This window comes from Pezoporus wallicus, unplaced genomic scaffold (genome assembly GCF_028554395.1).
Source record: "Pezoporus wallicus isolate ANWC-B61680 ecotype Strahan unplaced genomic scaffold, APGP_CSIRO_Pwel_v1 contig_6275, whole genome shotgun sequence".
Taxonomy (NCBI): Eukaryota; Metazoa; Chordata; class Aves; order Psittaciformes; family Psittacidae; genus Pezoporus; species Pezoporus wallicus.
In genome coordinates, this window is record NW_026636901.1 from 1,842,485 (window position 1) to 1,854,891 (window position 12,407).

The window sequence follows — 12,407 nt, forward strand, 5'->3', positions numbered from 1 at the left end:
TTCTCTTGTAGCTCACTGCTTATATGCAGTTTTTCTTACAAAGCTGCACTGTTGCTGAACTAAGAAAACAGCTGTGTCAGATATAAACCCCATGAAGGGCCTAACACATCTGTGGTTACCCTCCCAAATTTTTAGAGGAAATACATCATTTAAAAGCTAACTGGTAATTTTAGTTATCCCAGCTGGGTTTTTTTCATTTGTCAGTGGAATTGGGTTTAGTTTATTAGCCACTGTCTGGCATTTTGTGTTTGTGTTATTTACAAAGAAAGCAATCAGTGTAGTTTCTGTGCTGTTCTAAGGAAGAAGTAGTGTTGCTGGTCTCAACCCCTCTTGACCTCCTAAGCCATTGATGCAATCACTGTTGACTGATGTATTGATGCTTATTTAGTAAGTAAATTTAAATATATATATATATGGAAAACCTGGGTGGATGACTCATGATATATCATCAGCAGTAACTGAGGGAGACTCTCTATGGAACTGCTTATTAGAGCAGTTAGATGAGAGACATGCATACAGATGGATTTTAAAGGTTTCGTTTTGTGAGTCTTACCGCTGCAGTGCATAGTTCTATTGCGGAGGGGTAGGTTGGAAACACTGGGTCCTAATCCCCCCTGGGCTAAATATTTTGCTAGGACATGGAGGAATGTAAATTGAAACACATGCTTGGTCCTGTGCAGCTTGATTCAACTGTCAAGTAGAAGAGAATGAAGTTACACTGTAGGTAAAAAGTCATTGCAGAATGTTGGTAAAAAGTGCATTACACACCAAGCCTGAGGAGTGAGTGGTAAGGGAAATACATCCAAGAGTTCCCTTTCTCTTCTGGTTGTGTTTGCATTCACCAAGGAACTGCTGCCTGTTAACAAAAGGTCCCTAGCTTTTCTCATCTGTGAAGGAGCTTGTGTGGTATCTTCACCATAATGGCAAGGTCCCCATGCCATTCCCTAAAAATGGAAACAAAGTGCAGCTTTCCTGTACTTGCACAGCCCCTTATACTGCTTCAGGCTGCCTCTACCCACTAAGAAAGTAATTGTGAGAAATGGTATGCTTGTGTTTCTGTGTGTTTCATCAGGCTTTTTCTAGCATTTTGTGACTACCCCTTTTTGCTTTCCTGTGATTTTGAAGAGAAGCCCTCTTTTGCTATCTCCTGAATGATGGCTATATATTAAGTGCTATGGGCATTTGGAGGAGGAAGATTTTGAGGAAAAAAGATGATGTGGCATACTGCAAAATGAATCATAGAATCATAGAATGGTTTGGGTTGGAAAGGGCCTTAAGATCATCTAGTTCCAACTCCCCTGCCAAAGGCAGGGACACCTTACACTACACCAGGTTGCTCCAATCTTGGCCTTGAATACTCTCAGGGGTGGGGCATCCACAGCTTCTCTGGGCAACCTGTGTCAGTGCCTCACCACCCTCAAAGGGCAGAGCTTCTTCCTAACATCTAATCTAAATCTCTCCTGCTTAAGTTTGAACCCGTTACCCTTTGTCCTATCACTACAGACCCTGATGAAGAGTCCCTCTCCGGTACTCTTGTAGGCCCCCTTCAGATACAGAAAGGCTGCTGGAAATGAAGCTGCACGTTACATTTTTAATGAGAGATTTCAGGCGATAGCACTGTGCATTCATCAGTTTCTCCACAGACTGCTAAATATCCTTCTGTTACTCCCACAAACACATGTGGAAAGTTAACTGCTTCTTTACTCCAAGGAGCCCTCTCTTTGCATTGATTTGCTCTCACAATTGCTCTGTGTCAGCCCTTGACGTCTGCATTGTGAGACCTTCCTTTCTGCAGCAATGGCACATGTCATTACTATTACTGAAATACAGTTTAATATAAAGGTCATTTAGTCAATGCCAGCATTCATTTGGAAGAAGTTTAGCCTTAGTATTTTCTATGCTTGATACTGTGGAGTGCCAGGCTTCCTGATCCTGATTAGCAAAGCATTTAAACTTGCACATGAAGATCCCTATCAGTGCTCCCTTTGATTTCAGTAGAGCCAATCACACATTTAAACTTCCAGAAGATGCTAAAATTATTAGCCGATCAGGAATGAGACCACTTAATTTCTGGGCTTAATGAATGGGTCAAATTAATCTGTGTTAAAAAAGCAGCCCTCACCCCCCTGATTAAAAAGAGAATTCACAATCTTTCTCACATATCAGTGGGGAATCAGACCAAGTGAAAGCAAGTGTACAGCAGACAGAAAACATAGAGGCGATCATCCCAACTGGAAACTCATAAAAGGTTTTCTTTTTCTTTTAAATCACTGTTTTTGTAGAAGAACCTTAGTCTACTTATAATCAAGTCTTAAAGCCAGGCAGCCATTTAAGCCTTATAGCTGGTAATTTGAGGTCTTCATGTGAATGTGTTTTCCTGTGCCAACACTAACTTATTTCTGGGGGGAAAAAAAAAGATGAGTATTATAAGAAGGCCGTTTCCTATGGGTTTTCTCATGAAGTGCAGACAAAAATAGGGCTGAAATCTAAACTGAAATTGCCAGGCATGGATTTCGAATTGTAGGTTTCTTTGTAAGCAAAATTATCCAAATTCAGACTAGCCTGAAAACATAGATTCTTTATCTGTACTAGATATTGACACTTATATCAATTAAAAACAAATGTGTGGGAAGAATTTGACTTCTGATATAGCCTTGGTGATTTCACTTCAACCTCTGTGCATGAGAAAAAAACATGCGTATCTTCGGAGTAGAACATGCCAGCAAATAAATGCTCTGCGTACCAACTCTTGTGAACTAACTGAATGTCTGTATGTAAGTGAATATTTTATGCACTCACATTTTGCGTAGTGGCAGATTAAGTATTTGGCAGGCACATTAGGTGCCTATTTTAAAATATTTATTCCTGTGTTTATTTTTCTTTCATATGCTCCTGCAGTAACAAGTTACTTGTACTTAACCAGTGATTTGTGTATTTCTCCAAGAGACTGAAACCAGACACATTAGATGTAAAGAGAAGGCAAAGAGACAAAAAAGATTCCATTCCCTAAATAGGGAAAGAAAATGCAGCTTTTCTGTATTTACACAACCCCTTATACTGCTTAGGGCTCCATCTGTCCCCTAAGGAAGTAGCAATCATTTATCTTACATCTGTTAAAGAAAAATGTACTGTACAAATGGGTTGCTCTGCAGTGTCTGCAGGTGAGAAAGGGAGTGGATGCAGGGGGATGCAGTAACATGCATTACCCAAGGAATCAGACGTTGTTGATTCAGGAATCAGATCTGGTACCTGCTTCTGGCATCTTCCTGGAGGTGCATGAGAGAGGACTTTAGGATCTTCGTAGACCAGATCTGTACCTGCTCTTTGCCGTGGAAAGGGGGGGGGGGTGTGTGACTGTCCACGCAGATGATTTTTTTCACATTGGAGAGAATACTTTTGTAAAGGCAATAGGGGAGCTCCTAGGAAGCAACCCTGGGGTGGCTTGGTAGAGTTGGAGGGTTCAGGCAGGATTTGGGATGGGAGGGTGTGCCTCAAGGGCAAGCAATATATATTTAACATCAGTCAGGCTGCTGATGTGTCCAAGTTACGCAAGTGTTTACGTATGTATGGAAACAGACAAGCTCTGAGGTCGAGTGAAATGAGATTAAAGAAGAAATATGTGGTCTGAGGGAGACCAGCAAAGATAAGTGTGATGTTCTTCTGCATGAAGGACTGACTCAACACAGTCCCTGACAGCTCTTAGGACTCTTACTTGAGCCTGACTGCTGAGAATTAATATCAGGAATGGGATTTGTCTGATATGCATTGCATTCCAGGTTTCTGTGACTCCTGCATTGTGTTTTACCCTCCTGGTCTTGGTTTTGGTGTGTTTGTAAAGTCACCAGGGCCAGGCTTATATTTCACTGAGATTTATTTACTTTTGCCTCCTTTTCCTGCATGTTGTTTCTTTGGCATTTTTTTGGCTGCCTTGTGCATTTTTAGCTTGTCATCACATCCTTTTTTCTTGTTTGTTCTTATGAGGAAGGCTATGTTTTATGCTCTGCTCCTAAAATATCCCCACAGACAGTAATTTTAGAATAATCCCATTGAGACTCTGATATGTTTAAACGTAATTTTACATTTAGCATTTTACAAATCAGCAGACATATTAATTCTAGTACTTGAGAGTATCCTTCTAGTTTTCTTCTTTGAAAACAGAAAAGGTTAGGGGGTTTTGGCTGCAATGTATTTTTTATGTGTTGGCTTAACATATAAATTATAAAAATGGAATTTAAAAGTTTTGATGTGTAAAACAACTAAATATTCCTGCAGTATATTTCTGCTTGTGTAAATTATCTTGTCAATCAAATTGTCTGTCTAAAGATACCAGGTCTGGAGAGCAGTGTTTACTTAATAATCTACTTTACACTGATAAAACATCTTTCTGTGAAGATTTCCAGTAATTTTTGGGTTGCAATTAAAAATGCTTCATGCACATGAAGTGATGTTTATGAGACTACAGTGGGATATCAAGAGGTTAAATGACTTGCTTAACAAATGAGTAGTAGTCTCAATCTCCTGACATAGCCCCAGAACAATTCCTTTATAAGTAAGTACTTCTGTCCAGGGATGCAAAAGCAAAACTTCTGACATTTATTATTCTGATGTGTGTCTGTTCCAAGGACATTACATTTCTGTGGATACATCTTACGAGGGTGAGAAAGCAGTGCTGTCCAGCCCTGAGCTGTACTCTGAGGAGTGGAGCTGTGTCAGACTGATTTATCAGATAGCAATGACTTCAGAGGCATCACCTGATCCCGCCAGGCTCAACCTGTACCTGCGGCAGGAAGGAGAGAGCTTTGATCGCTTGCTGTGGTCAGCCAATGAGCCTTCAGATAGCTGGCTCATAGCTAGCTTGGATTTAATGAACAGCACAAAGAAGTACAAGGTAAGCCTGGTTTTAGAAAGTACCACAGGCTTTCTGGTGCACGTGTTGGGGTGTATAAACTGCTTCTTGAACATTTCCACCCTGGGCCCTGTTCTGGGCTTTCACTTCTACTGTTGGCAGCATGTGAGCCAGTTGACCCCTCTGTCCCTAAAATCAGTGAGCAGAGCTGGCAAGAGCCAGGCAGTGGATGCCATTCCAGTGAGTCTGTGGCATGTCTCATGGGAATTTACAGCCAGCTGAGCCATGGGGTGAGGATGCCTCACCTCACGGCACCCCTGCAAACCTCCTGGCATCCTGTAGCACATAAAGAATCTCCCACATCTTGGTCTGCAGCTGCACTTACTCCTGTCCTCTGTGCACATGTGGGAGGATTCAGAAGCTGAGAGGACAGTATTTCTACCCCAAACCCATCAAATCATATCTCTCACAATAACATCCTGTATAGCCACACCTGAGGAATCTGGAGTCCTATACCCGTATATGAAGTGTGGGACATTTTGGCCTTGTCTCCTTGTCCTTCACTAGGCCCTCTGTCCTCAAGGAAGGGCACTGACTCCATCTTTCTTGGCAGCTTTCTGCCAAGCTCTTCCAGGAAAGGCACCTTTTCTGACTTCAGAGATGGTGAACCTCCCACTATATTTAATTTGTTCTCCTGTTTATCCCATTTAAATGCTCAGGGTGGTAAAGGAAATACCGAATCCCTAAATTTACGGTTTGGTTTGTATTGTGCAGATTGTACTGGAAGGTGAAATGGGACAAGACAAATCTGCCAGCATAGCAGTTTTTGAAATTAAAATAACTCCTGGATATTGTATTGGTAAGTACTGGCTGTTCAGCTCCCACAGTATTTGCATAGAAAAAGAAAAAAAAAAAAAAAGCCTTGTTGGCAGTTTTAAATCTGAATTAAAGGCCTAAGTTTAGGAAAAAGGCAATGGCTTTTTCCTTACTGAAAAGCAAGCTGCCATACATATAGACATTTTTTAAGCTAAGGTTGAACACACTAATACGGGGTTTTCTTCACCCATCTTTGTGATATATATAGACCTTTCACATACAAGAATTCATTCTAAAGCTATTTATTGCTCAAGCAGGAACAAGTGGTACATTTTCACAAAACTAGACTGCTGCAAATATCAGGCGTAACAGCTGTGACATTAATTTTTGCTGTCTGCCTGATTGTGCTTCCTTACAGTGGCATCCTGCAGGCTGCAGAGTGAAAACTCTGTTGATACTTACTGCTATTTCCTTATGACATCTGCCAAAACCACTAAAGAAGTTCAGTATCTAGGAGGCTGGGAGACCTTTGCATTTCTGAGGAGCTCTGGTGGACTCCAACCAAATTGTCACAATTCTTCCAGTCTGTGAAGGAAACAAAGCAGTCTCATTACTGCTATTAGTCCTGCTTTGTTTCTAGCCATCCCTGATTTACAAGGGGAAGTTCTGCCCACACCATTTAATACTATGAGTGGTGTATTTGGTTCTAAAGTACAGCAGTCCCGTATTGCCAGATAATGAAAAGTTAGATCAGAGTGAACAGGATGGAAATGAGAATTTTGCCTATTACTGATCAAAATCTATTGGCAAAGTTTTCTTCCTTTTTCATAAGCTGTTCATTGCTGTGTCTAGTTTTATAAATATAGATGTCATTTGCCCTGCCATATGTAAAGTGAGGCCAGTGATTAGCAATAGTCTCTCTTCCAATTTCTGTAATGAAAATGTGTGCACTTAGCTGGTGATGTCTGTAATTGCAGAATGTGACTTTGAAGAAAATCATCTTTGTGGCTTTGTGAATCGCTGGAACCCCAATGTCAACTGGTTTGTTGGTGGAGGGAACATTCGTAATTCTCAGTCCATCCTGCCCAAAGACCACACACTTAACAGTGAACTGGGTAAGCAACAAATGTAGAACAGAGTATAGTGGAAAATTTGAGTCTGAGATCCATGTCTGACTCTTCAAATTATTATATGAAGTCTTCCTTTTCTCTTGGCATGGGGGGTGGAGGGTAAGAATGACTTATGTAAAAAAGGGGATTAGAACAAGATGGGGGGAATTTGCAGAAGTTTACACAAACTTTCTTGTAAGCTTTCTAATAAGGTTGCTATGCCCTTTGCTAGGCTTCAGAATTACTTAAATAAGGATAAAATTTTGGATGGAGTGGGGGGAAATTCTGTGGATTCTAAAAGTACAGGACACAGTAAATTTTAAGATCTTGTACCACTGATCTGTACATAGAATCATAGAATAGTTAGGGTTGGAAAGGACCTTAAGATCATCTAGTTCCAACCCCCCTGCTATTGGCAGGGACACCTCACACTAAACCATCTCACCCAAGGCTTCATCCAACCTGGCCTTGAACACTGCCAGAGATGGAGCATTCACAACCTCCCTGGGCAACCCATTCCAGTGCCTCACCACCCTAACAGGGAAGAACTTCTTCTTTATATCCAGTTTAAACTTCCCCTGTTTAAGTTTTAACCCGTTACCCCATGTCCTATCACTACAGTCCCTAATGAAGAGTTCCTCCCCAGCATCCCTGCAGGCCCCCTTCAGATACTGGAAGGCTGCTATGAGGTCTCCACGCAGCCTTCTCTTCTCCACGCTGAACAGCCCCAGCTTTCTCAGCCTGTCTTCACACAGGAGGTGCTCCAGTCCCCTGATCATCCTCGTGGCCCTCCTCTGGACTTGTTCCATCAGTTTAATGTCCTTTTTATGTTGAGGACACCAGAACTGCACACAATACTCCAAGTGAGGTCTCACGAGAGCAGAGTAGAGGGGCAGGATCACCCCCATTGACCTGCTGGTCACGCTCCTTTTGATGCAGCCCAGGATACGGTTGGCTTTCTGGGCTGCGGGTGCACACTGAAGCCAGCTCATGTTCATTTTCTCATCAACCAACACCCCCCAAGTCCTTCTCTGCACGGCTGCTCTGAATCTCTTCTCTGCCCAACCTGTAGCTGTACCTGGGATTGCTCCCACCCAGGTGTAAGACCTTGCACTTGGCATGGTTAAACTCCATGAGGTTGGCATCAGCCCACCTCACAAGCGTGTCAAGGTCCCTCTGGATGGCATTCCTTCCCTCCAGCGTTATCAACCAAACCACACAGCTTGGTGTCATCAGCAAACTTGCTTAGGGCGCACTCAATCCCACTGTCCATGTCAGCGACAAAGATGTTGAACAAAATCTGGAAGGGCTTTTCTTTCCAGTGATTTTGGGAAAGTTGACCAGGAAAGCTAAGGTATTGAAACATGTTTGAAGAATCTAGGGTTAAATTGCGTGGTTCATGGGTTTTGTTTCTTTCATTTAAATGTGGTGCTGTTAATACAGCCTATTGGAGGCAGAATTTTGTGAAGATTTAAAGGATTTTCGCCGCTTGCCCTGTATGAAGTACTTGTCCCAGGCACCTCTTTGAGAGGAAAACATTTTACATAGTCACAGAGAAGGGCTGGGGTTTTCTTAGCCTTTGACGTAGTGCATGAAGAACCACAGCAGGGAGCAGTCAGAAGATCTGGCTGCTGCAGGACACTGTGCATCCTGTAACAATGTGACATCCTTGTTCAAGGAATCGCATCATGTAGAGCAGGGCTGATCCTCTTTCCTTAACTCATGCCGCTGTGCCTTTTCTTATTTATTTCACAATTGTGTGAGTTGAGTACAGAGTGTCAACCCAGCCCAGTATCACCCTGCAGCACGTACATGCTGGTAAAATTTTCATGGAAGCTTAATTCACTGCAACTTCAGCAGCAGACAGTGGCTCTACCTATTAAATAAAGTACTTTATGTGATAGGAAACACTGCCAAATTGGAATGATCTGTTTTCTTGTAGCCACAGTGTTTGTTTTTCACACCAAACCCCCACTGCTGACTATGGACTGAGAAAAGCCCAAGAAGCCAATAGTCACAGAAGAGCCTTGTTTTTGCAAGGCTTGTACTATGAAGGTACATCAGTGATGGAGATCATAATTAAGCTACAAAATGTGGTAAAACTGCAGAGCAAAAGTGAAGCGCAGAAATCAGGCAAGTCCCACTGAAGTGTCACCAGTCCCGTGGCAGTGGGCAGGGTGGTGGAGCCAAGCAAGACCTTTCCCTTCCTTCCACTGGAATGAAGCAAGAAGTGACATCTCCAGGTTTGAGAACACTATTAGCTGATTAACATAGAGGTGTAGATACAAACCTAATGGCACAGCTTGCAGTGTCCATGCTGAAGTACCCTGTCAGTTTGACATTTGTGAAGAACCATTTTTCCATTCATCAATTGGTACTGTTTGATGCTGTGCTTCTGGGGGTGTAGAAGAAGATAAACTACAGAAGCACGTTACATCCATCCACATGTATGTGTCTTATTTGAATTGAGATAGTTCTCCTGAAATCAACGTCTGAGAAGCTGTACCCTTCGAAAATCCTGCAAGTCATATTGGCGGTTGGGGGGGAAGCAGTCTGCTAACCCGTAAAGATTTTTTCTGTTTATTAACATGTCCCAAAAGATAAAACAATTAGAAACCAAATCTTAGATAGACCAAGCAGAATTATACAAGCAGTGAATTGTATAGAATAAAGGTTATTTGTCAAATTCTTTGATATATATTAAATGAACTGCTGAGTAAAACATGTGAGGAAACACATGGCTTGTGGTCTTGTTCATTCACCTGGGTTGCCTCAGTAAAAACTGCACTTGGAAAAACACTAAATACTATAATGAGCTGTTGGGAGACAGAGAATTTACTCAGTTGGGTTTTTTTTTCCCTTTATGAACAGTTCTCAAAATTCAGAGAGTTTATTACTTTCTTTAATATAAAAGTCATTTTTCCCTTTATGAATTAATTTTTCCACTTATGAACTCAATTTTTCCTTTATGAATGGCTCCCAAAATTCAGAGAGTTTATTACTTTCTTTAATATAAATGTCTCAAATAAAGACTTAAGAAAGAGCTGAGACTGACTTTTGTCAGTGGTATCTTGCCAAACAACTTTGGGCTGTACATAGGAGGAAAGTAAGAAAAAAAAATCTCTTGAGAACTACTAAAATTTCCTAGGAACCACCCATTGCTGTCCAGGTTGTAGAAATACATGTCTAGTTCCTGCTTATCTCCTGATACTTCTTGTTAGTGTTATCCTCTAAAAAGTGTCCTCATAGCAAGTTTCTTTTGTACTTCTAGGTCACTACATGTATGTGGACTCTGTTTACGTGAAACTTTTTCAGGAAGTGGCACAGCTAATCTCACCAAAGACCATGGCCCCAATGTCTGGCTGCTTATCTTTCTATTATCAACTTAAGCAGGAGAGTAGCATTGTTTTTACTGTTTACTTGAGAGACACAACTGGCTTTTATGAAGAGATCTGGAAAACAGACAGTGCACCAAGTGTGGACTGGGCACTAGCGGAAGTTGACTTCAATGCGCCATACCCCATGGAGGTAAAGCAGTCATTCCTGTACAGTCCAGCTACAACTTCCAGGTTGCATCAGACAACAGTGCTGACTCAGGCCAAATCATGGACATGGCGGTGGTTGCTGAGAGATGGTTATAAAGATGTTGGTGATCTGTTGTTTTCTTTGTCCACTGCATAAGGGTCAAGGACGAATCAATTTCCACATGGGTGCTTGATTTTCAGTGTAGATGAAGTCAAGTGGTAAAGTGCTTAAAAAGAATTGCTCGATAGGTTGTAGAGTCCTACTAATATGAGGTCTTACTACATAATGTCACATAAACAGGCCCCTAATAGTAGAGTAGTCATTAGATGTGAAAGCCAGCTCTCTGAGGTTACTTTAATTAATTTCAAGAATATCAGAAAGAAACTGCATTTTTTCTTCCCTCTGTTTACTAAAAACATCCAAACCTCAGAAGACTGGAATAAACATTCACATATATATGTATAAATATATATATACACATACATGTATATATGCATAAAAATCTATGGGTACGATATATAGAGTCACATATATAGACTGTATCTTTATATATGTAAAATATAAATTCTTCTAACACACATGTAAATATCTTAGAAGACTGCAATAACAGTGTATATGTGTTATCTATACACATATATATTTACACATTTATAAACATATATACAATATACATATATGTAATTTATATGTCTATACTCTCTCCCAGTAAGTATACTTCTAAATCTAGGATTACAGCTAAATTGGCTTACATTATAGTTGCTTTAACTCTACATAAGTTACTTGTTATTTGATGGTAAGCCTGCAGATTTTCAGAAATCACTAGTGGTAAAGTTAATTTTTGCTAGATGTTAAATAGTCCTTTTATACTCTGCAAAGTCAGTGACTCCATATGATATGGGAAAGAGATTAGATCCAATAAGGTCTCATAATAGTGAATGGTACATAAATTGTGAATTCAGTAAACATAAAGTAACATGCAAGGAGAAAAACAGTCCTAGCACTATAGATAGAAATTAATTAATGATTGCTTAGACCTTGACATTACGGTGGTTAGCTCTGTGAAAATATCCTCTCAGTTCTTAGTCGCATTCATAAAACCATCTGGAATGTTGGAAACTATCTATATGGAAATAAAGACCAACAGAGGATGTCATACCACGGGCTGAATGCAGAGAGTTCAGCAGAGATGCAGCCTCAACCTTCCCAATTAAAAAAGAGTATCCTAGAACTACAAGAGGAATATAGAGATAATCAAAAGTATGGAGAAGTTACATTAATAAAATAACAGTTTTCAGGCTGTAAAAATTACTTTAGTAGAATATGGTTAGAGGTTCATAAAAATAATAACACAGAAAAGATTAACTGTTCCCTTTTTCTCATAATTTATGCTGCTGTTCCAAATTCTTAATCACCAGGTAACAGTTTTAAAAGAAACCAAAGTGAGGATTTTTTCCTACATTGTATAACTGTAGAACTCATTTTCATAGCATACTATGGATACAATTAATCTGATCCATTTGAATACTGATTAGACAAATTAATGGGAAAGAAAGAGTCCATGCGGAATGCAATGTGAGGGAAGAACTGAAAACTTGCCATTGTCTTCAGTTCTTTATGTATGTGACCTCTGCTGGAAACAAGACTAGATGGGCCTTTATTCTGCTCAAGGAATTTTTATGTAATCCAACACAGTCAATATTTTAGAGGTCACTTTAGAAGTAAGATTATAGAAGTAAGATTAGACCTTGTATATCATTTCTTCAGTTGCTTCAAAAAGGTCTTCCTCTTTGTTTCATGAGGCTAAAGGATATCGTCGAGGATTCTTTCACAGCTATATTTGTTTGGCTCCCATCCCTAGACAAGACATCACAAGCATTTTTACTGGACAGGATCTCACTCTGGAAGCATTTATTATTATATCACTGCTTGGTCTCTGGAGTTGCCATAAGATTCAGGCCTTTTCTACATGCTTTTCCATAGCTCAGAAATTTTAAGACAAGAATTATGGATTGTCTTCCACTTACTTGAGGAAATGATGTCGCTTGGCAACAGCTAAGTACAAACATTGTTTGACTTGGTAGCAGTGATATGTTTTCTAGCTTTTCTGGTTC

At 40.4% G+C, this 12,407-nt stretch overlaps 1 protein-coding gene across 4 annotated transcripts in view; it reads left to right on the top strand.

Moving 5' to 3' along the window:
• The window catches only part of MAMDC2 (MAM domain containing 2), a 58,211-nt gene that overhangs the window by 24,679 nt on the left and 21,125 nt on the right, over positions 1–12,407 (top strand). For all 4 annotated transcript variants that reach the window (XM_057402164.1, XM_057402165.1, XM_057402166.1 and 1 more), the window contains exons 3-6: positions 4,623–4,888; positions 5,621–5,705; positions 6,640–6,777; positions 10,043–10,299. In XM_057402164.1, the coding sequence (XP_057258147.1) occupies positions 4,623–4,888; positions 5,621–5,705; positions 6,640–6,777; positions 10,043–10,299 (746 nt within the window). The remainder of the gene's footprint in view (positions 1–4,622; positions 4,889–5,620; positions 5,706–6,639; positions 6,778–10,042; positions 10,300–12,407) is intronic.